This window comes from Acinonyx jubatus, chromosome A3, assembly GCF_027475565.1.
Source record: "Acinonyx jubatus isolate Ajub_Pintada_27869175 chromosome A3, VMU_Ajub_asm_v1.0, whole genome shotgun sequence".
Classification (NCBI taxonomy): domain Eukaryota; kingdom Metazoa; phylum Chordata; class Mammalia; order Carnivora; family Felidae; genus Acinonyx; species Acinonyx jubatus.
This window is the reverse complement of record NC_069388.1, coordinates 119,128,598-119,152,572: the sequence shown is the minus strand read 5'-3', so window position 1 is coordinate 119,152,572 and position 23,975 is coordinate 119,128,598. Positions and strand designations below refer to the sequence as shown.

Sequence of the window (23,975 nt, the reverse complement as noted above, 5' to 3'; positions counted from 1 at the left end):
ATGAGCAGGGGAGGGGCAGAAAGAGAGGGATACACAGAATCCAAAGCAGGCTCCAGGCTCCGAACTGTCAGCACAGAGCCTGACGTGGGGCTCGAAATCACGGAGTGTGAGATCATGACCTGATCTGAAGTCGGACGCTTAACCGACTGAGCCACCCAGGCGCCCCCATGATATGAATATTATTATATGTGTTGTACAACTTTTGTTTTTGAGACTCATCTATGTTGATGTATGTAACTGTACCTCATCTATTTTCATTTCTATAGTATAATCCATTATATGAAACCAATGACCCGTTCTATTTTTATTGGTAATGGTCCACATTTACATTTGTTTATATGGATATATCAATCAGCATTGCTCAGTAAACATATAGGAAAATCTCCTGGCCTGTTATGATAAGTATTTATGTGTTGGCTGGTATGGCTTTTCTGGTCTCCGCTGAGCTCATTCATGTTTGCAGGTCATCCGAGGGAGCGCTAATTTAGGCTACATCTCTGTGAGTCTGGGTCTGCTCCTTGTGTCTCTTCTCCTTGAATCAGCAGCCTGCTTGTCCATGTTCTCGTAACAAGGGCAGAGGCACAAGGCTCGTCCCACTAAGCAAAGTTCTACTTGTGTCACTCTTCTAACATCCGTTGGAGCAAGTCACGTGGCCAAGTCCCAGATATTACACTGTGGAAGAGACTTCTTTCCTGGCCCGATTGCTGTGGCATCTTTGTGTAAATCACATGATCTGTTCTGGACTCCATTCTATTTGAGTGGTCCACCTATCTTTTGCCAGCTACGCTTTCTCTTAATTACTATAACTTTTCAATAAATTAAATTACTGCTTTATTTTTCTGCTTATTTTGTCAGTTACTTACAGATCTGTGCTAAAATCTACAACTATTATTGTGGATTTGTCTACTTCTCCTTTATTTCTGTCAACATTTTACTTCATGTATGCTAAAGCTATGTAGTTAGGTCTGTGCAGAGGTAAAATTTTTTTTTCTGATTAATTGACCTTTTTAGCAGTAAAGAAACATCTCTTTTAATCCCTAATAATTTTGTGTTGAAGTTTACTTTGCCTGATACTAATATAGTTACTTATACCGGCTTCCTTATGATTGGTGCTTGCTTACACGGTGTATCTTTCTCCTTCCTTTTAATTTCAACTTAACTATGTATGTGTCTGTATATTTAAAGGTGTTTCTTGTAAATAGTTATTTGAGTATAGTTCTTATATCTAGGCTAACAATCCTTTTCAGTTCCTCTTTTTGTGCTTTTTTATATTGTTTTTAGCTACCACCTATTGAGTGTTTTCTGTATAGTAGGCTCTCTTCAAGGCATTTCACTTCTATTATTTCCAAATGGCAAACCACCCTACACAGCTAGAATCAGAGAGCTGATGATAATAATAATAGAAGCATATGTTTAAATGGTGCCTTAGAATGTTCTTCTGTGACCCAAATTCCTTTAAAATGAATGGAAGACAAACTAAACAGGTAGAAAATGGAAGAGGGGATATGTTATTCCAGTCTAAATTTGTTTCTTTGTAGGGAAATAAAATATTTTAATTTCAACTTCTTTGTGTAGAAAAATACTCCAACATTTTCAGTAGCAAATAGTCACCTAGATTTTTTTCTCCTAAAGTACTGAAGCATTTAATAATCATTGACCAACAATATTTATTGTCTATTAATCAGACTTTGTTTTTATTTTTTTAATTTGCACATTTTTTTTATTTTTTTAGGATGCATCCATAATTTTATTACAAAACCTTTCTTTTGGCACTAGTTGGTTACCGTGAGCCAGATACTATGTGGCATAGCATCTCTAATGTAACAATTGCATTCCAGCTCCTGAACCAAAACCGAAGTTACTTTATATCCATCACATACAAGTTACCTGCACTCATTAATGGTGCAAATGCAACACAGTGGCGCATACTCCCTTTAGAGAGGAGGTGACGCAAAGGCATTAGAGTAAATGTTGGTAAGACTACAAACATTCCCTCTCGGGACTCTCTGTTTCTTCTCCCTCCCTCCCAATTACTTCGCTTTAAAAGAATCAGAATTACTAGTCTGAATAGCCACAGCACCCAAGTAGCATCACACTGCACATTTTCTACCACAGGCAAAGGGAACGATCACTTTAGTTTTAAATTCCTGCATTAGAGTCTCTTAAAATAAAAGCATTCCATCAAATTCTTCCAAATGATATTATTGTACATTTGTTGGTGGGTGACTTTCTGTGGTGGTTTGCTTTGAAGGGATCTTCAGCATATTTCCAATATTCCTTTCTTATAGTGTCCTTTTCTTTTTCTTTAAAAAAAATTTTTTTTATGTTTATTCATTTTTGAGAGACACAGCACGCGAGCAGAGGAGGGGCAGCGAGAGAGAGGGAGACACAGAATCAGGAGGAGCCTCCAGGCTCTGAACTGTCAGCACAGTCTGACAGGGGCTCAACCTCATGAACCTGAGATCATGATCTGAGCTGAAGTCAGATACTTTACCGACTGAGCCACCCAGGCTCCCCTAGCGTCCTTTTCTTTAGGATTTCACACGACTCTAATGCTTTATGAAGAATGTTCTTGGTGCTTAAGAAAAAAATTGTTTTTAAGCTTTAAAAAAAAAAAAAAGTAAAATAACATCCTCTTTTGGGTGCCTGGCTGGTTCAGTTGGTGGAGTTTGCAACTCTAGATCTCAGGGTTGTGAGTTCATTGAGTGTAGAAAAAAAGAATGTCCTCCTTGTTGTCACATTGGTTTTCTAGCATGTCTTCATAGCCACAAAGAAGCCAATTAGGGGAATGGTGACTTGGTCGTAAATGATTAAGTGATTTAACAGATTGAGATGTTTGGAAAGACCACAATCCTGTAAACTCCCTTTATGATAGTTCTGTGCGCTTTCATTATGTGGTACTGGTTTGACCTTTTCTAGAGTGTACTGGACTTTTCTCTCCAATATAGCATGATCTTTGGGGCCAGTGGTGTTAGAAATTATGAAATATCTTGGTTGCAGACAGAGTTATTTCTCATATCCTCCTTAACAAGTTGGTCTAGGGGCACCTGGCTGGCCCAGTTGGTGGAGCATGCAGCTCTTAATCTAGGGGTTGTGAGTTCAAGCCCCACTTTGAGTGTGGAGCCTACTTTAAAAAAAAAAAAAAAAAAAAGTTGGTCTGCATGTTGCAGCTTATTTTCCCAAAGTTTAAATTCCTGAATAACCCATTGTTGATGTTGCCAGGTATAATTCTTCGCATCCTGATTAAGAATATCAGCAATGGGGGGGCGCCTGGATGGCTCAGTCGGTTAGGTGTTGGGACTCGATTTGGCTGTGACTTGATTTCAGCCCCCCCCTCCCTCCCTCTCTCTGTCTCCCTTTCTCTGTCTCCCTCTTTCTCCCTCTCTCCCTCTCCCTCTCTCTCCTTCCCTCTCTTCCCCCTCAGCCCCTCTCCCCTGCTCGAGTTCTCTGGCTCTCTCTCTAAAATAAAAAAAGTTAAAAAACATTTAAAATGTAACTATAACACCCTCATCACACTAAAGATAAATCATAGTAATTCCTTACTATCCAGAGTCAACTTTTAAGATAGATAACCCAGGGGCGCTTGGGTGGCTCAGTCGGTTAAGTGTCCGACTTCGGCTTAGGTCATGATCTTGCAGTTTGTGAGTTCAGGCCCTGCATGGTGCTCTGTACTGGTGGCTCAGAGCCTGGAGCCTGCTTTGGATTCTGTGTCTCCCTCTCTCTGCCCTTCCTCCATGCATTGTGTGTGTGTGTGTGTGTGTGTGTGTGTGTGTGTGTGTGTGTGTGTGTGTCTGTCAAGAATAAATAAGCATTAAAAAAAACCCCAGATGATTAGTTCTATCATAATTTCACTGCTCTATGTATGAACATAGCTAAATATCATCAAGTTATTACCTTACATTAACTAATCCATGTTTTCATAAAATTATATTAATAGTCTGTGCTATTTTACAGGATAAGCCACATCAAAGACTTCATTGAAAAATACCAAGGATCTCAGAGAAGCCCTCCCTTTTCCCTGGCCACAGCTCTTCCTTCCCTCAGATTGCTAGATGAAACACTCACACTGGAAGAAGCAGATTTACAGAATGCTGTAATCATTCAGAGACTCCAAAAAACCGCTGAACCTTTTAGAGAACTTTCATAACATTGATTTTTGATACACTAAGTGGAAAGTTTGCAGAGAAATGATGGTTGTAAGTGAACACTCAAACCAAAATGAGGGAAAGTAGATCTGATTTGCTAGACTTTTGGTTAGAGCACTATTTAACTCCCTCCTGATGAGAAGATTTTAAATAAGTACAAGTTAGGAATGTAAACTATGACTGGAAACTGTATTCAATGCACTTTTTCCAAAAGCCTACTCAGAAAACACTTATTTTCAAATACCAGTTATTCAACAATAAGATATATTAAATCACTATATCCTATAGAATCTAAATATGATATAAATTAGCAAATGTATTCACACATCGTTCATTCAGATGGTCCCAACCAGCAGTGATTTGTTTCAATGTCAGCTATCTCAGATTTTTTAAATAGCAATCCATTAAGAAATTTGTACATGCAAATTCAAAGCACCAATATAATTATTTTATACCTGGGATACAGTCAGAAGGCTAGAAAGGACTAGTTTCACCACAAGTATGCCTGAACCTCAAAGTGTTCTCAGTTTTTATTCTCTAATGGCAAGATATACTCAACTATTAATTTGGCACAGTATCTAAAATATATTTTTATTTAAGAATAAAATTGAGCAGTGTAGTATAATGTCAATACTAATCTGCCTACTCACATTTCTATACTTTCAAGAAGTGTAATCTTTAAAAAATTTCTATCCAGGAATCCAACTTAATCCCTTATTTTATTTTCTTTTGAAAATTAGGGTTTTGTTCTTAGCTAACATTTTGAGTAAACCTTTCATTTGCTACCACTCATGTAGAATCTGTTCTAACGCCTGTGTTGGCACATTGCTAATATTTTTTAAATGCATCACATGAACTACGGTTTCCTATTCCATATATCAGAGTCAACCTGTGTATACGTTAAAGGATTATTTATTTACGTTCTGATGCCACCAAGGGAAACATGTTTATTTTAAAGTTCTAACTAAAACTGGTTAGACTTGAATATTTCATTGTCAGATTGAATTCCCTTGCCTGAACATAAGTTTAAGAAGCTTATTTTGCAAATTCTCTATTTGAATCTTATTTAAAGTGAAATGTGCATTCAATGTGCCAAGAAACCTAAGTAGCCATACCTGTCAGCAGTAATGTCCATAGGGCAGTAGTGGGTATCTGCCGGAAAGAACAGTTCTCAAACTTTTTGGTCTCAAGACCTTTTGTTTATGTGTGTTATATATATAACATTGAAAATAAAAAGTTAAAAGATATTTATTCAATAAAATAATAAGCACATGTTAGTATAAATCACATTTTAATGAAAAATGCATTTTCTAAAAATTTCGTGAAAAAAGTGGCATTGTGTTCCATTTTTTGCAACTGTCTTTACGGTCTGAGTTAAAGAAGACAGATGGAACCTCACGTCTGCTTCCACATTCAATCTGTTGTGATATTGCACACCATGTAGCTGCTAGTAAACGCAACTGTATGTTCATGAGAAAATGAAAAAAAAAAGCAAATAATGTCTTAGTTTGGTTATGAAAATAGTTTTAACTTTGCGGACCTCTTGAAAGAACCATTCTTACAAAGCAGTGGTTCACAGTAATTCTCAAACCTTCATGTAAGAATCACTTTGGAAAGCATTTCAAAATGTCTATTCCAGGCACCTACCAGACGCATTCTGATTTCTTGTGTCTGGGATGGGTCCCAGATCTCTGCAGGTTTAATTTCATCTGATTCTTAGGTACACAGGAGAAATACCCGTGTTCAGGAAATCCAACACTATGCTTCCACCCTAAGAAAGAAAACCTGCCTGCTTCATTCACTGTGAACAGTGGAAGACTCCACTGAAATGGGACTTCTAGACCTTTAAGTTGTGTCCTTATCTCACACAGTTGGTCCTTAGACTGTTCCCCTCTCACTCTTAACTAATCACGATAGAAACTTACACTTCATCTTCTCTAAGCAGAGCTGAGATGAGGGTGGAACATTTAAGTGAGATTTTTAATAGAAGCTCAGGAATAACAAAAGGGAAATATACACATAGCTAGGTGACCTGGTTTATAAGATATGCCTTCTGTTTGAGGTCCATAGTAAGAGTGCTTGCTTTTCTGGCTCCCAGCCTTACAAATGGTAGAGGCCTGTCCTTTTATTAGGAAGAGAGAGAGAGAGCAAAGGAGAGCCTTTTGCTTTTGTCATTTACTCTCAGAAATGAACAGATACATAATAGAAAATACTGTCAGTGATGTTTACAGCTCTGTTAGAGCTCTCTCTCTCTCTCTTTAGTGAAACAAAAATAGTGGCGTTTTGACAAAAAATGAAAGGATGGTAAAAATCAGCGAACTGTTTCAAATATAAAATGATTGTTAGTGTATTTTTCAGCCTCTAAGAAAATGTTCCCCTAGACCTATCATGAAGCATTTTATAATTTGATATGCATAATTCTAGTCAATATGCGATTGTGCATTTTTTTCTTTATTATAAAGGGGCTTCTTGTTGGAAATATTTTTCTTGTACCTATAGAAAAGCCTCCTTTGTGGATTTTCCAGTTTATAATTATTTATCCACAAGATACATAGGGGGCTTTCTTGTGTGTACATGTAGAATACACCCCAGTGACAAGTTCCTACAAAGACCCATCATCAGCAGTAACCTTGATTTTTTAACTGTGAAAACTTTCATTAATGTGAATAATATTCTCAGAGGTTTTCTAAAATGAGAATCCTCTGATAAAGCTGTCTACCTTAAAGTTTAAAATTGTAAAGCTGTTAATTAAATATGTAGAATACACAAAACATACTTTAGAAAATATAGACTGAATTTGGTTTGGCAAGGGAAGGCAGACTTGAAAATCATCAAACACTTTGGGTGTAGGACACAATTTGACCTGTGTAGTTGTTTCAGAACTCGTCAATCAGTTTCTTGAGAATCATTGTTAAGGCTGATACATAGAAGTACATTTCTAGTTTTACGGATTCTGATTTAATGGTTAAATTACTGTGCGTTATGCAGGCTACAAAACTGGTCTTATTTATTTTATATACTTTTCTCATTCAGAGTACTTTTTTCATTGTGTTTGTGTTAAAATATAGTATGTTTGCATCTATTTCAGTGCCTTATTTTAAAAGCAATCTTTTGCTAATGGTTAAAGAACTGTTGTCTTTAGAATGAAATAATTCATTAAAAGGATCTGTGAAATAATCTACATTTGTCTCATAAAATAGTTACATCTGGATGCATTTGTTATTTTTATTTGGCAAAGACCTTCAGTTTGAGAATCAACGTTTATTAGGTGCCTTCTGTTTGTCAGGTACTTTAATCAGTGTTACTTTCATTCAATACTCAAAAGTGTTAAGATATGGTAGTTTTAATACTCAGAGGTAGGTGTTTTAAAAACCATTTGTGTCCTGAGTTGAACTAGCATGAAAACTCCTTGGTAGAGTTTACTTCTTTGTTCTTTCTCTAAGTACAAACCATTTAATTAAAAAATTGCTCATCACACTAAATCTTCAAATAGAAGTGGCTAATTGAGTAGACTAATATGTGGCTCTTTGTCATTTGTTTTAAATATTTTTTCACAGGTAATTCATACTCATTGTGGAAAATTAGAAAATGCAGATATGCTGAAATGATCTTTAAATCACCTATTTCACCTTTCAAACATAACCTCTAATAACATTTTGGTGTTCATCCTTTCAGATATTTTTAAGTGACTCAGTGTTTAGTTTTATTTAATTAAAAGGCAGGCTTCTTGGTTATTGTAATCCTGCTGTTTTATCTCTTGAAGTCTGACATATTTGTCTTTAAAAATTTATATTAGGAACATCATTTTAGGAACAATAGCTGTTAGGGACAAATGCCTTGTATTTTAATTATATTTCTGGGTTAAAAAAAAAGATGCAGGGCTTTTTTTTTTTTTTAACTTTTCTCTCAAAATTAAAACTGTGGTAGTATGTGCTGCAGAGTACAAATATTGGGAATGAAGTGTTCCCAGGCCTAAAAACGCAAATAAAATGATGTATGTAAAGGTAGATTATTCAAAGAAATTTCAGCTTGAGTTTTAGTTTCCAAAGAATTAAATATTTAGCACATGTATCATCTAATTATCCTTCCACTGTTGATAAGGCTGCAATCAAGGAAACAGAAGGTACCCATTTTGTAGGTTAAAGAATTGAGGCATATTTTGCAGTATAAGGAAATAATCACTACTTTGTACACCTGAAACTAGTATACTGTTCTATGTCAGTTATACCTCAAAAAGAATTGAGGTATTGGAAATGGAATGGCTTGCTTTAGACCAGATGGTGCATACTTAAGGATTGTATTTAGCCATGACAGAAAATCTAAACTCATAGTAGCTTGCAAAATAAAATGTTACTCATTTCCATGCAAAATTTGGATAGAAGCAATTCAGGGCTGGTAGAACCATTTCATGAAAGGTCAGACTCGTGTTGTTTGTGTCCGCATACCATCACTGACCTCCATGTCTCAAGATGACTGTCCTAGCACCAGTCACCACATTTGCATTTCATCCAGTGGGAAGAAGCACACACCTTTCCCTTTAAAAACAAAAGCAAAGCAAACAAACAATACCTTTATTGGGACGTAATCTACCTTACTGTTAACCCAATTAAATTGTACAATTCGGTGGCTTTTAGTATAGCCACAGGATCGCCACAATCTGATTTTAGAGTGTTTTCATTCTGTCTAGTGTTTTAATTCTAGAAGAAACCCTGTACTCCCTACCCTCGGTTCTACACTCTGTTGATGTACCTGTTGTGGACATTTTGTATACATGGAATCATACAGTATATGGTTTTCGTATCTTTTAATGTTTCCAAGGTTCATCCATGTCCTTTTTATTGTGGAGTAATAAATAGTCCACTGTATGGATACACCTACCACATTTTATTTATCCATCAGTTAAGGGACATTTGGGTTTTCACTTTTTGGTTATTTTAAATCTTGATATGAATATTTGTGTTCAAATTTTTGTGTGAGCATGTTTTTTTCTAGGGTATATACTCGGGAAGAATTGCTGGGGCATATGCTAATTCCATGTTTAACTTTTTGAAGAATTGCCAACATTTTCTATAGCACCTGCACCAGTTTACATGCCCACAAGCAATGTGTGATTTCTCCACGTCCTCCCCAGTGCTTGTTATTGTTGGTCTTTTTATTCCTAGCCATCCAGTGCTGTGGGGTCTTGGAGTTTGGGTTTTCCCTAATGACATAAGCATCTTTTCATGTGCTTATTTTTTGTCTATTGAAAAGTACCTCTTGAAACCTTTTGCCCATTTTTAAGTGTTTTATTGTTAAGTTGTAAGTGTTCTTTATATATTCCAGTACCAGCCCTTATGATTTGGGGATATTTCTCCCATTCAGTGGGTTGTCTTTTCACTTCGTTGGATTGTTTGCAGCACAGTTGCTCATCTAGATATGGTCCAGCTTGTGGTGTCCTAAGAAACAGCTGTCCAACCCAAGGTTGTGTAGATTTGCTCCTGTTTTCTTCGAGGTGGTGTATACTTTTAGCCTTTACACTTGCGTCCGTGGTGCATTTTTACTGACTTAACACACTGAAGTCAGTGTGTGATGTGACCCCTTCTCTCGTAAGGACTTTTCTGGAACGCTGCTCTCCGGCCATCCACCGGCCAGAACTTAGCTACATGGCTATACTATCCCATCTGTGTGAGGCTGGACAGCGTGTGTTTCAGGCATCTTGTATTCAACTTGACCGGTTGGAAGCCTCTCGGCCACAATCTTAGTCTAAACAAGTCCATTCTATAGCTTCGTTTTCCAAATAAATTGGCGACTTTCACCGCCAGGATTTAGCAGGGGTGTAGCGCGAACCGCCGCTGGCTGTCCGTCTCTCCCTCTCTCTGTCTCTCTCTCTCCACGGGACCTTCCCCGAGGAAAGCGGTCCCGAGGGACTTCCCGGCCGCCCCTCCACCCCACCCCCGCTCCCGCTGCGAATTTGGGCTCAAGGCACTTCGCCTTTGTGGAAACGAAACAGCACTTCGCGGCTTCCCGCCGCCCCGCGCGCCGCCCGCCCCTCGCCGCGCCGCGCCCACTCGGCCCCGGGGCCGCCCTCCCCGCGCGCGGGCCGGCCGATAACGCCGCAGGGCAGCGGCCGCGGGCGGAGCTGCCGCGCGCCATGGCCTCGTCTCCCGGAGCGCCCCGGGCCCCGGCCGTCCAGGCGCCGCCGCCGCCGCCGGAAGCGCGCACCTCGGAGCGCGGCTCGGTGAGCGTGGGGCGAGGGCGAGTGGGGAGCTGGGGCTGCGCGAGGGAGGCGGAGGGAAGGGGCGTGGGGCCCCGGCTCGGGGCTCCAGATTTCCGACCCCCACCCCCACCCCCTTGGTGGACTCGGACCGCCGAGAGCCGAGAGGCCAGATGCTCGCGAGTCCTGGACAAGTGAAGTAACCCGCTGGGTGCGTCTTAGCCAGGCTGGCGGGACCAGGGCGGGTCTCTGGGCTCCCGATTCCCAATCTAGGTCTCTTGTCCACCACACCCCGGGTCTTCCCAGGGCGCCCCTGTACCCCGGGCAGGTGCGACTTTCAGGTGTGTGTGCGGGGCTGCCCCTCACCCCAGGCTCCTGGCACAGGGTGCAGGCTCAGCCAGCCTCTCAAAACCTGGCACCAGGCTCTCTTGGGCCCTCGCTCCCCAGAGATGACTTCCTGGCAGCCGGCTTCCCAGTGAGGGTAGAGGGCAAGTGGGAAGGCAGGGGTGTCCTCGTCTTTCCTCATCTCCTGCGTGGCCGGGGCGGGGCGCCTGCCCGGCCGTGTTGGAGAGGGGTTAGGACCTCTGAGCTCGCCGCTGGACGCACAGGTCCGTTGCTTGCTCCGCGCGCAGTGGTCCGGCGTGGCGCCGCTTCACCTGGTTTCCCTCTGTTGCCTCAGTTCTTCCTCTCAGACGCCTCAGAGCAAAGGATTTGTGGCCCCTAAGAAAGAAAGTGAGATAAGGAGGCCCCCTGGGGACCCTCATTTCCCAGGGAAGTTCGGGGTGAGATTAACGGCAAGAGGGAAAACTGAAGCGCCAGGCTTACATTCCCCTAAACCCTCCGAGGTGTATTTTTTACCCCGTTTTACACATGAGGAAGTGAAGCCCAGCCACGTTTCAGTACCTTGCCCTAGAAGTGGCAGACAGAATTTGAATCCAAGTTAGTCTAGCACCAAAACCGGTGCTCCGTTAACTGTGAAAGGCTTGTGATTTAAGTGGGTGAAACTGTCATCCTCAAGGTTCCAAGAGAGTTTCAGCTGGAATTTCTCTTTCAAGTGACTTCTCTGTGACAGAAGCTTGCTAGGAGTGTTTAGGGGGAAACAAGAGTCCCATGGGGTGAAGTGGGGCTATCAAGTTGGATTCTGCCTGTTAATAAAATTTTCTGGAAGTTGAAATAATGTTCACACCAGTGTCAGAAAAGGACATCACATTTTGCCCTGTGTGTGGTTCTCTTCTGAGAACAGGAAGAGTGTGCAAAGGATATGATAAACCCTTATCTAGCAAGAACTTCCCTTCAGAAGGGCCCATTTGGGGTGCCCCGCAAGATACTAAAATGGGTAAAGTCATAGTCCCCTCCACTCCCCCTTATGTCCCCGAGCAAAGGATGAAAAGGAAGGATTCCCAGCATCTTTTGGAGAAACAGCCTTTTACATAGTGTCTTCATGGCATTTATTTCTTCAGCATATCTATACTGAGCATATGCCAAATATTGCTCTAGGTACTGGGGACATGGTGGTGAATAAAAAATTATAGTGCATGCTCTCAGAGAGTTTATATTCTTGTGGGGAGAGGCAGGAAATAAATGAGAACATATCAGATAGTATAACAGAGAGAGAGAGACATGGGTAGTCAGGGAAGGCCTCTGAGATGACATTCAGGCTTAGACTTGAATGGCAAGGAGTCAGCTCTGCAAAGACTCAGAGGAAAAGCCTTGTAGACAGAAGGAACAGGAAGTGCAAAGTCCCTGAGGCAGCAATGGGCATGGTCATTTTGAAGAATAGCAAGGAAGCCACCATGGTTGAGGAGAGCTGTTGAAGTGAGGTGGGAATGGGGGGAGGGGCTGACTGTGGATTCCTGTAGGCCCCATGGGAAGGATGCGGAATTTTATTCAAACTGCAATGGCAAGCTGTTGGAGGGTTTTAAGCAGAGATGAGACACGATCAAATTTATGTTACACGACTGGATAGGGAGTGGACAGTAGGGAACGAGAGCAGAAACAGGGAAGCCATTTAGGAGGCCACTGATCGATTTGGTGGGGGGATTGGGAAAGAGAAATCAAGGTTTGTGGCTTGATCTGCTGAGTGGACATGGAGGCCATTTAATGCAATGGGGACAATAGGGTTAGGAGTTGGGTTGGACAATGGGTGGAAATCAGGAGTTGTGTTTTGACCATGCTTAGCTGAAATGCCGGGTAGGCAACCATGTGGGGCTGAGTAGGCAGTCGAATATTCCAGTCTGGAGTTCACTGGATAGCTTAGGGCTTGTGAGATACGCACACATTTGGAGTCATAAACAATACTTTATCTCAGTGACGGGCTGGGAAACAGTCTCCCCAGGAAAATAAAGAAAGCACCTCTGATATGTAGTGTTTGCTGATATCTGTGGTATAAATTCGCCACGGCTGATTTCAGGCTGCCAGTGGTTCAGCGCTGGCAGAAATCCTGAACATTAAACTCCGATCCTGGAGCAAATAACACTCGGCTTCATTTGCGCATCAAAACAACTCTTGAAGTTGGCAGGAATGTTCCATTTGACAGAGGAGGCTTAGATTCAGCGATCTATTCAAGGTCACACAGGGAGTTGGTGGCAAAGTTGGGGGCCTCCTGACCCCCCCCCCCAGTTCCCTCTGGCTTGCTGACTCAAAGTAAAACAGACTGTAGCAGTAAGCACGGAGAGGGAAGTGTAAGGAAGAACTTCCACTGTGGAATCTTTGAGAGGTCATGGTTTAGGACTTTTTTTCCTCCTCTTTGCCTCACTTTCTTTTAAGATGATTTAGGGCAAATCAGGACTGAGAGGTTACTGGAAAAGCCCTCCAGACATAGGGACCTCAGGATGCTTATGGAGGTCAGGAGGGTGTGGGGAACTGTGTGTGTGTGTGTGTGTGTGTGTGTGTGTGTGTGTGTGTGCGCGCGCGCGCGCGCGCAGGTGGGGGGCTTAGCTCCTGCGTCTCTCCCCAGGACAGCAGAGCTGGTCACCTCTCATTCTGTACCAAGGTGTGCTATGGCATTGGGGGGATCCCCAACCAGGTGGCCTCCAGCGCCACTGCCTTTTACCTGCAACTCTTCCTGCTTGATGTGGCACAGGTGAGTGTGGACAGCAGCACAGGGCCCCCCATCTTCCTTGGTACCCACTTCTTCCACCCCTACCTGTACTTCACTTGGCAGATGGCATTTCTGTCCCCAACCTGTCAGGAAGTCAAGTGCCTTTGAGGGCAACCTCCTTGAGGATGTTTACTGCAGGCTTTTTGTAGTGAAAAATCGGGAAACAATATGAATGCCCAACAGTACAGAAGTAGTTGTATAATAAGTTGTGCAATATCCACATAATGGACTATTCTGTAGCCATTCAAAAGAATGAGCTAGATCCATACCAGTTGACTTGGAGGGATTTCTGTGATGACCCTCAAGTGAGAGAAGTTACTTTGAGAGAACAGGATACAAATTGATCCCATTTTACCAAAACAAAGACATGCCCCATGTATGTAGGTACATGAGTATGTGTATGTGACTACATATGGTTAAAATATAAGCATGGAGAAAATAAATTACAGAAGGATATCTATAGGCTGTTAATGTTGGTTATAGGAGGGAATGGTGGATGGAGGACAGAGGGGAAGCAGAAAAAAGATGTCTAATGTAGTACCTATGATTTTTTTTAATGACACTGATACGATCTCATTTAGGTAAAATTATAAATTCTGAATGCACATGAATAAATGCCTGAAAAGGTGATCACCAAAATGCTCTGGCAGTTGTCTCAGGATGGGGGGATTTCAGATGAGCTTTGCTCGTATTTTTCTGTACTGTTTGAATGTTTTTATAACGAGGGTGTCATTTATGTAATCAGAAAAACGAATAAAACATTTACATTGTGAAACAAAAAGCCTACCTCTGTCACCCTTCTTGCACTGAGCCACCTCAGATGAGGGCCCCCAAGCCTCCTCCAGAAGTGGCTGGGCATGAGTGATAACGGGAATGTGCCAGTGTGTGCCTGTCAGCTCCTCCCCCCGCCCCTCTCTTCACTAGTGCAGGCGTGCCCTTAGAGCCTTCTGGATTTGTGTCCCTGGAAAGAGACCAAATAGACCTTCACACCACAGTTCTGCCCCCTGCCAGGTCACCAGCACTTTCTCCTGGCAGGTGGGCAGACCCAGACACCCCTCTCTGATGCTGCGGGGCCTTGGCTATCCCCCCCACCTGTGCTTTTCAGATCCCTGCTGCCCAGGTGTCACTTGTCCTGTTTGGAGGAAAGGTGTCTGGGGCAGCTGCTGACCCTGTGGCTGGGTTCTTCATCAACAGAAGTAGGAGGACAGGGTCTGGACGACTCATGCCCTGGTGAGCGGCCCCACAGCCCCACAGATCCTGGCTCCCAGCCCCCGTGGAAAGCCAGTGGATGGTTAGAGGACAGGACAGTAATAGGTGCTGGTACCCAAGTAGGTCAGGCTGAGCCATGCAGGAGTTCAGAGATATTCCTAGGGGCTTTCCCTCACCAGGTGGTGCAGGGCTGGACAAAGCCTCCAAGGCTTCCAGGCCGGATCTAGGGGTCTACTTGTGGCCAGGGTGGGCTGGAGGCCTTGGAAGGCCTGGATACAGAGAATGGGCAAGTGGAGGCCCCAAGTGCCCAGAGTTCTGCAGTGAATGGCCCCACGCTGCAGGCTACCGCCACCTCCCTCCCCCCCCCCCCCACGACCACCCTGAGAGCCCCAGCCCAGGGCTCCTCTTGGGGACAGAGGATTTCTGCCCAGAGGGGTGTGGTGGTTCTAGGTTTGCCCTTAGAGTCGCCCTGTCCTGGTGCCCTACCTCGGCTGTGCTTCCACAGGGTGCTGGGCTGTACACCCTTCATCACGACGGCCTACTTCCTCCTGTGGTTCCTGCCCCCCTTCACCAGCTTGCGGGGCCTCTGGTACACCACCTTCTACTCCCTGTTCCAGGCCCTGGCCACGGTAAGCAAGTGGCTCCCCTGCCGGGGCCTGGACTCCGGGAACCCCAGAGAGGGCCGTTGGCCACCGTGAAGTCTGTGTGGAGGGGAGAGGGTAGGGCCCCACTGCCGGCACCTGCTCACCGCTCCGGCCCTACGCCCCTTCCTCTGGGCTACAGGGGATCAGCCTGGCCGTGCCAGCCTGCTTCAGGGACCGGCTTGGGCCTGGGGGCTGTGGTCCCGGGCCCCCAGAGGCTGCGTCTGGGCCGCGGGGGCCAGCCTGAGCCCGGCCTGGGCGCCCAGTTCTTCCAGGTGCCCTACGCGGCGCTCACCATGCTCCTGACGCCCTGCCCGAAGGAGCGGGACTCGGCCACCGCGTACCGTGAGTGCGGGCGTGGGATCGGGCGGGAGGCCGCCACCCGCGGGCCCGCCAGCGCCGGTCACCTAGCGCCGCTCTGCCTCAGGGATGACCATGGAGATGGCGGGGACGTTGATGGGGGCCGCCGTCCACGGCCTCATCGTGTCGGGCGCCCACGGGCCGCACAGGTGCGAGGACCCCGCGCTCCCCGGACCAGTCGCCATCTCTCCCGACGCGGTGAGTGCCCACGCCACCCTGTCCTCGCTCGCTTCTCGCTCCCTCCCGCTCCTCCGGCGGGACTCGGCGTCCTGCCTCCCTCTAAAGCAGACCAGCAGGAGGGGAGAGGGATGGAGAGGGAACACAGGGGCAGGGGATAGGGTCTGACGTCCCTGCAGAGCTTGGGAGGAAGCGTCTCCTGTGGCCTGTCCCACTCAGCCCTGACTAGGTGGCCCCCACCCCCAGCCTCACCCCTGGTGTGCAAGGACAAGGGAGACCTGGGAGCAGTCCCCCTTCCTCTCCCTGCAAACCAGATCTCTCTTCAGCAACTAAGGGACATGCATGTATTTTATCCATCAAGTTCAGCGACTTTTCCCTTGAGCAAGTGATACCATTATCCAGCAGAACCCCAGGAGCCATCATTTAGTGCTCTCTCTTCCACCGTTACCCCCGCTCCAGCCTATTACCAACTCCTCTCCGTGTTTGAGGCCGCAGATCTGGAATCAGGTCATGACCTTGCATCCCCAACTGCTCCAGCCTGGCCCACACACCAACATCTCCCCGGTCACCCCAGTATTGCAACAGCTTCCCACACAGGCACCCCAGCCTCCAGCCCTTCCCCCAGCACAGTCAGGTGGCCATTGTAAAGGAGTTCCAGCATGGGTGGCCCTCACCTTCAGGTCCTGGCACAGGTTGCTCCTCCCTGGGTTTGCTTTTCTCTGCATCTTTCTTGTTTGCCAGCTCGTTTAATAAATATGTCAGATTTAGCAAAAAAAATTATACAGCTCTGGTTCTCAAAGTGCGGTCCCTGGACAGCAGCAGCAGCAGCAGCACCTGGAAACTTGTTAGAAAGGCAAATCTTGGGCCCCACCCCGATTTACAAATTTTGGGAGGAGGCCAGCAGTCCATATTTGAACAAGCCCTCCAGGGGATTCTGCCCCCCACCCGGGCTTGAGAATCAATGGGAGGAGAATAGTAGCACATCTTGGCCCAGCACCCACTGAAGAGACATGACGATGAAGTCCCATGTTTCCATCCCCAGACCCATCTGCAGGGCCAGCTACGAAATTTGCCTTTTACAGTGCAAAATGAAAACAGGGGGCTCCAGAGACAGCAGGGAAGTCAGTCTGTCCTTCCCATGGCCCACCGCCCTAACCGAGGGATTGTTTGGGTCCAGGTGCATGAGGGGCCCCACCAAGTTGCCCTCAGGCTCATGATGCTGCCAGCTGAGGGTCAGAGGTGGTGGCCTTGCCCCTCCCAGACTGACTCCACCCACATGCATGTTCACCCCCCACTCAGGCCTCCACAGGCCCCCTCCCCAAAGGTACCAGGTCACTCTCTGGGTGCGGATGACAGGGGCCTTGGGTTGGCCTGGCCTAAAGTGCAAAGGAATGGGAAGCAGGAGGCTGAGACCCCACCCCCAGGAGGTGGAGCCTCATGTGAGCCAAAGCACAAAGCTTCAGGTACGTCAAGTCACGCTGTACCATCCCATCAGACTTCACTCACAAAACACAAATTCATAGATAAAATGATCAAGCATTTCAAGACGGCGACAGCAGAGCATTAACGCCTACCCCAGCACCGTCCTGAATGTGGGGTCCTGTGCAACTGTGCTGAGCCCACCCAAGCCTGCCTCCTTCTTTCTTCCCTTCCCCAGAGGCAACCTTTTCCTGTAGCAGGTGACTGTTACTCCTGTGCATGTCTACATATATTTTATTACTTGTATATCTTCCCCTGGTGACAGGGAGCACTGTTTCTGTTGTTGACATTTGTCTGTGTCATTGTGAGTCACACTATATTGTAACTGTTGGCTCATGAGTCTGTCTTCCACACTCGAAACAGGAGTCACTTATTCACCACTGTAACCTCAGGGTCTAGCTTGCAGAAGTCCCAGCAATAAATCTGTGCCTTAAAAAATGAGAGAGACGGAGAGAGGAAGGGCTCAGACCCTTGGTGGCATGGATGCCCTCCTATTCACGCAGGAGCCACAGGCGCAGCAGAAGGACCATTCTGGGCCCTGAGATCTCCATCTCCTGCTGTGGTGATTGGGAGGAGGGGCACCCAGCATCCTTGGGCTTGGGCTGAAGGTCCCTCTGCCCCCATCGGGGTGTCCCCTCTTCCGTAGGTGGGAGACATCACCTCCACCCCAGTTCTGTCCTGTCCCATAGACTCGTCTCTACTCCATTGCCTCCGCTGTGGTTGCTGTGACCTACCCTGTGTGCAGTAGTTTGCTCTGCCTAGGGGTGAAGGAGCGACCAGGTAAGGGAGTGCAGTCAGAGTGTGGGAAGCAGAAGCAGGGACAGGACTCCTCTGGGGCGTGGGTTTTGGTTTTGAACTCTGCCAAGCCCAAGTGTCACTTTCCTGTGTCGCAGGCTCCTCCGTCCCAGCCTCAGGCCCAGGCCCGAGCTTCCTGGCTGGGCTGGTGCTCACTGTCCGGCACCCACCTTACCTGAAGCTGGTCATCTCCTTCCTGTTCATCTCAGCAGCCATTCAGGTACCTCTGGCCTTGGCTCTAGCCATACTGCCCTGTGTATGTTCGGCTTCGGTCTCCCGGCTCCACCAACCAGAGTTGGGCTTTAATAGGGAGAAATGGTGGCTGGCACGGGGCCTAGGGAGTTTGGTGCAAGGAGGAGAGAGACCTGGACAGAGCTTGTGGGGCTGGGAGGGTCAGGGCCCCGATGCTAGGAAGCTGACAGAATCTGCGTGGTGAGGTCCACTAGCCAGGCAAGAGTGAGGAGGGACTAGGAATGGTTATTCATCCCTGTGTCAGGGCTAAGTGTCCTCTGTGGGGGAGGGGATTGCATGATGGCAGCAGCAACCCGTATTCGAGGTCCCAAAGAAGAGGCCAGACTTGAGACCTAGGCCTTGCCCTTGACTTCTGAGTTCCTGCCGTTCCCTATGCAAGCCTACTGCCTGTTGGTCTCCTCAGGTGGAGCAGAGCTACCTGGTCCTGTTCTGTACACATGCCTCCCGGCTACATGACCATGTCCAGGGCGTGGTGCTAACCATCCTGGTGAGTGGTCCTGAGGTGGCAGAGGCAAGGTCAGTCAGGGGGCTAGGTTAGGGAACTATGTGGTCCTTGACAAGACATGGCATAGCCGGAATTCTGGTCAACATTCTGGACTCTGCTGCAATCTTAGTCACCTGCGCTCCAGCAGAGGGTGGGATTGGGTCTGGGGTCATAAAGTTCATAGCCACTGGTTCCAATCTGGGGGCAAAGTGGAGTTCGAGCATCCCACCTAAAAGCCAGGGCTTCTGGAACCTGGGTGGGTAAAGACATTGGCAGCACGGCCCGGACTGGGATGATTCTGTCTGTTCACAGGTCTCAGCTGTGCTGAGCACGCCCCTGTGGGAATGGGTTCTACAGCGATTTGGGAAGAAGACATCAGCCTTTGGGATCTGTGTGAGTGAGGCAGGAAGCAAGGGCCGAGGTGCCTTCAGGGAAGGTGGTGGGGTCAGGGAAGTGGCCTTGGAGCCTCGGCCTCCTGGGAGCTGGCAGGGCTGATCTGTATTTGTCTTCCATCCCTAGCAAAGGACCAGGTGCAGGGTCATTAGTAAAGACGGGTGAATGTGGGACTGAAAGAGCAAGTCTGGGGCAGGTGGAGGGATCAGCTAGTGTATCTATCTCCCCAGGTGATGGTGCCTTTTGCAATCCTGTTGGCTGCTGTGCCCACAGCACCTGTGGCATATGTGGTGGCCTTTGTATCTGGCATGAGCATTTCTGTGTCCTTGCTGCTACCCTGGTAGGCTGGGTGAGGGGGAGGGGTGGGAGCATCACGTCCTTCCTCATGGGTATGTCCTCTTTCACATCCACCTGTTGTCCCAGGCCCCCTGTGCCCACCCTGTGCTGGGTAGGGCCCTCCCACCTGCAGGAGACGGAGGCCACCAGCTCAGTCGCTGGAGCTCTCCTGAAAGAGCACCAGACAGCAGGAACAGTGGGCAGCTGTGTTGGGGGAAGGGAGGAAACGCAAGCACACATATTGCCTGGCTCCCTGTGGGCCACTCCTGGTCCTGGGCAGCAGGAACCCAAGGATGGATCCGATTTGGTCTCTGTCCCCGGAAAGCTCTCGGGTTGATGGCTACCAGGGGACAAAAGGGGTAATTCTGCAGCCCCTTCCCCCAGGTCCATGCTTCCAGATGTGGTGGATGACTTCCAGCTGCAGCACCAGCACGGCCCAGGCCTGGAGACCATCTTCTACTCATCCTATGTCTTCTTCTCCAAGCTTTCTGGCGCAGGCGCCCTCGGCATCTCCACTCTCAGTCTGGAGTGAGTCCCAGGGCTGGACTGTACTAGAGGCACAAAAGACTAACTCCCACTGGAGTGGGAGGAAGAGGGCAGAGTTCTCCACCCTAATGGGCCAGGGGACACCCATGAGTCAGGGACCCAAGCTCTGCTCTTTAGAGAGTGTAGGGGAGCCACCTGCCTCAGGTTGCCCTGTGCACATGACTGAGAGGGGTCTTTCTTGGGGGCTGTACCCCACATTCTTAGTTTTGTCTGAGCTCCTCCCTGGCCAGCCCATTCTCTCAACTCTCCCTTCCGCCATGATCAGGCTGATCTGGCCAGGAAGTGAATCCAAATTTCAGGGTAGTGTGGGGGTGGGGTATCTGGGACCCCTCCTGCTGGGAGCTGGGCTCCGTGAGATCTGAGCTGGATGCGTGGGACGCTGTGTCTCCAGGTTTGCGGGGTATGAGGCAGGAGCCTGCAAGCAGGCGGAGCAGGTGGTGGTGACCCTCAAGGTCCTCATCGGCGCCGTGCCCACCTGCATGATCCTCACCGGTCTGTGCATCCTCATGGTCAGCCCCACTCCAAAGGTGCCCCGCCAGAACTCCTCCCGCCGGCTGAGCCTTCAGAGGTGGGCACCCCATGCACACGGGTACACACGGCAGGGAAGCACAAACATCCACTGGTGTGAGGTTGACCGGTCGGCAGGTGCCCCGAGACACGTACACAGTTGAGCACTCCTGCTTCTGCAGACTCTGCACTTAGCTTTGGTGATGCCATCTTCTCCTGGATTTTCTTCAGCTGCTTTGCTCATCCCTTCTCAGTCTCCCTCCCTCGATTACCTGTCGGAGGGTGGTGTGGAAGGGCTCCCTTCTCGGCCCCTGCCCCCCTCACCTCATCCACTTGCTTGATCTCAAGCACCTCTTGTGCCCGGTGACTCCTAAAGCTGCCCCTCCCCCCCCCCCGGACTTCCTTCAAGTTCCAGAACCACATGGCGGGCTCTGATTTGCACATCTCCTCCTGATGTCCCACCAGCGTGGAGTCAGTTTTGATGAGCCCCGAACTGCCGAACTCATCTTCTTCCCCCATTAGGCTCCTCCTCCTGTGATGGCACCATCCTCTAGCCTGGGAGCTGAAAGCTGGATTGTCTTCTACTCTTTCCCCCACAGGTTGTGCTGAGCCACTCTCTGAGCCTTGTCCTTCCCACTTCCGAGCACTGATCCCTCCGCACAGGGATGAGATACCCACTGGCTGGCCTTCCCAGTGGACTGTGGGGGATCTGGATGGCTAGGGCTGTGTTTTATTCACTTCCGTGTACCAAGCCCAGCACAGGGCCCAAGGCCAAGCTGGTGCTGCAGCGTCAACACGTCTGGCCCAGTGGCTTTCACGAGCACGTGGCCGCATTTTTGGAGATGCTCACACACTCAGAACTTTGAGCACGTGTGCATACAGAGGACTGTACAGGATTGGCAGGAAGTGGCATTGTCATCCATCCCTCATTCTCAGCGTGGACGGCTCAGACTTGGGCTGAGTAACACTGAGATCACATGTCACACTCGGAGTGACATGCACATGGGGAACTGCTGGGGGGACTTGGGGAAACAAGGGCTGTAGCTTTTCCCAAGGGGCTGTGAAGGGGAGGAGTTGCTAGGACGGCAGGGACCCGCCACTTCCATCGGGCGTAGGGTCTATGGCAGGACAGAGTCCCCTTCCACCCTCATCTTTCTCTTTGGCCCCTTTTCCTTTTACAGGCGGACCAGCTACACCCTTGCTTGAAGTCTGAGCTTGCGTGGGCTGGAACAGCAGGAGCCAGCATCTTCTGGGCTCGACGTTCCTCTTTCTTCTCGGCCCCTTAGCATACTTACTTCGAAGGTTACATGCGACCCATCTTTTCCCCTGGGATATGGAGTCTTCAGTGACATCTCCTGAAGGGACCAGCCTGGTTTCCAGTTCCCTCAGCAGTCATTTCTTGCCTGTTGACCACAGACCAGGTCAGATAGGCCTGTGCCCCTGACCACCCAGCTCCAGGTAACCTTGACCTCGAAAGCATCCCAATAGCAGCTATTCCTGGAAAAAGGAAGCCCACAACCTGCTCACCCAACAGGACAGACACACAGACCTCTTGTTCCTCCTAATACTCCAGTAGACATCGGAGAGAGAGGCTGACAGACATCGCACGAATGGGCAGAGTGGGGACAGATGGACATGCTGGGGATGTCACGAAAAGAGACACAGACAGATGCACTGAGGCCAACAGACCCCAGAGGGAGCACATGGGGACAGCGGTGGGGTGAGGAGACCGAGCAGGCCGCCAGAGGCGTTTCTCAAGCCTTTCTCTTTTGTTCAGATAACACTGTTTCTGGAAATGGACACAGGCCGATATGGAGCCATCAAAGATCAATCATTTTTATGAACAAAAGTTCTTTTTGTGGAAATATTTTTTTGAAATGGTATCTTATAAAAAGCACAGGGACCACAGTTTTCTAAAGGCCATATCTTTGAGGAAGAAAGATCCACTGAGGTTTATTTTTTCAAAAAAAAAAAAAAATTAAAAGGTTTATCTTCTATTGATTCTGTAAAATATGACTGTGGCCAGCCCTCTCATCCCACCTCCTGGGAAACCACTGCCCAAGGAGGGAAGGGGGAGGGTGCCTGACGTCACTGCCCCTGGCTGTGTGTCCTCAGCCGTACATCCCTGATTCTGCATTTCCTCAGGCCAGAGATGCCACGTGGGACATGGGTTCCGCCTTTGCTTTGGAGGAGATACAAAGTTGAGACTCTAGAGTAGTCAGGGTAGCAGGCCACAGTGGCTTGTGTGGGCTGGGGATGGGCGGGGGGGGGGGAGGGGTGGCGCTGCAGAGGTGTTGGGGAACCCATGGGGGTTCTGATGCCCCAGCAACTCCTTGAAAAGCCCAGACACCTAAAGAGGTGACCAGGAGGTGCAGACTTGCCCCCTGCATTTCTCCCCAGCCCCCTGCTCTGTCCCCTCCATGGGGTCAGCTTTCCCAAGCCCACCAAGCAGGGGTAGGCCCCCTTCCACTTCCTCTTTAGAGCTTTGACTGCCTCTTAGGTTCCAGAGTCACCCCTAACACTGCCGGAGCTCAGACTCACATTCAGGGATGGTCTGCCCCTCAAAGCATGAAACGCCTTGCTTCTTCCACAAACGTTGTGGCCCGAGAAGGAACCTGACCTCAGAGTGAGAGTACACAGTGCGACCTGGTCTATATGATGCCTGAACTCTCTGCCCTTGCTTGTGACACTGACATGGGTAGGTGATCATTGAGGTCACAGGGCGTCAGGGAAAGAGCTGGGTTCAGCTTCTCTTCGTTGGCCATCTGCCTAAGGGGCTGCCAGGAAGCTCTGCTCACCCCTGGCTGCACGAGGAGACACACACACACACACACACACACAACCAGTTTCTCAACAATGGAAAATCACTGGCTGTGGGAAACAGTACCTGCTAAGACAGAAGGCAAGGTAAAATTTCTCCCATGCTATCATGCCGTGCTTTGGAAAGATGGGCAATTCAGGTAGGATCAGAAGCTTGTGCCGAGTTCTGTTACCTGTTTCCCAGGAGTGCAGCCTCAAGCAGAACTGTACTGTCCAAATACAGCTGCAGGGGGCCACCTCTGGGGTCAGGGGTTAGATGACCAGGGGCTGCCCAAAATGTATTATTCCATTTCTCCCTCACAGCAGTGCTACGAAGTGGGTACTATTATTCTCATTCTCAGGTGAGGAAACAGGCTGGGATTAAGTAACTTGCCTAAGGTCAGTTGGTGGCAAAAATGGCCTTGAACCTAAGTGGGCCTGACTCTAAAGCTTGTGGAGACAGCCAGTGCTGGAAACATTTGTTGGAGGAACAGCTGATGGCCAGACTTTGGTACCAGGAGGACCTCTCCTCCTCTGAAAACAAATGCCAGCATCCCCA

The 23,975-nt window shown here is 47.9% G+C and overlaps 2 protein-coding genes across 3 annotated transcripts in view; both read left to right on the top strand.

The window, feature by feature from the left end:
* Positions 1-7,661, top strand: part of UBXN2A (UBX domain protein 2A) — a 45,444-nt gene extending 37,783 nt beyond the window's left edge. The window contains exon 7 of the mRNA XM_027033281.2: positions 3,955-7,661. Within this exon, the coding sequence (XP_026889082.1) occupies positions 3,955-4,147 (193 nt within the window). The 3' untranslated portion in view covers positions 4,148-7,661. The remainder of the gene's footprint in view (positions 1-3,954) is intronic.
* A 598-nt stretch (positions 7,662-8,259) lies between these two features.
* On the top strand, positions 8,260-22,782 carry MFSD2B (MFSD2 lysolipid transporter B, sphingolipid). 2 transcript variants are annotated; one of them, XM_053201181.1, is made up of 14 exons: positions 8,260-10,362; positions 13,295-13,420; positions 14,544-14,668; positions 15,153-15,276; positions 15,431-15,633; positions 15,716-15,846; positions 17,994-18,084; positions 18,198-18,319; positions 18,755-18,838; positions 19,148-19,228; positions 19,459-19,568; positions 19,949-20,092; positions 20,502-20,678; positions 21,799-22,782. In XM_053201181.1, the coding sequence occupies exons 2-14, from the start codon at positions 13,338-13,340 to the stop codon at positions 21,821-21,823; spliced, it is 1,500 nt and encodes a 499-aa protein (XP_053057156.1). In that variant the 5' UTR covers positions 8,260-10,362; positions 13,295-13,337; the 3' UTR covers positions 21,824-22,782. The 2 variants fall into 2 exon arrangements, with proteins under 2 accessions (XP_053057156.1, XP_026889084.2); XM_027033283.2 differs by having other exon boundaries at positions 15,555-15,633; positions 21,799-22,778.
* The last annotated feature ends 1,193 nt before the right edge of the window (positions 22,783-23,975 follow it).

Bases quoted from the DNA above. Each gene is read 5' to 3' on its own strand.
- MFSD2B (XM_027033283.2), top strand. From the start codon at position 10,276: ATGGCCTCGTCTCCCGGAGCGCCCCGGGCCCCGGCCGTCCAGGCGCCG. The intron at 18,085-18,197 runs GTAAGGGAGTGC...CCTGTGTCGCAG, and splicing joins AGGGGTGAAGGAGCGACCAG to GCTCCTCCGTCCCAGCCTCA. The intron at 20,679-21,798 runs GTGGGCACCCCA...TTCCTTTTACAG, and splicing joins CGCCGGCTGAGCCTTCAGAG to GCGGACCAGCTACACCCTTG.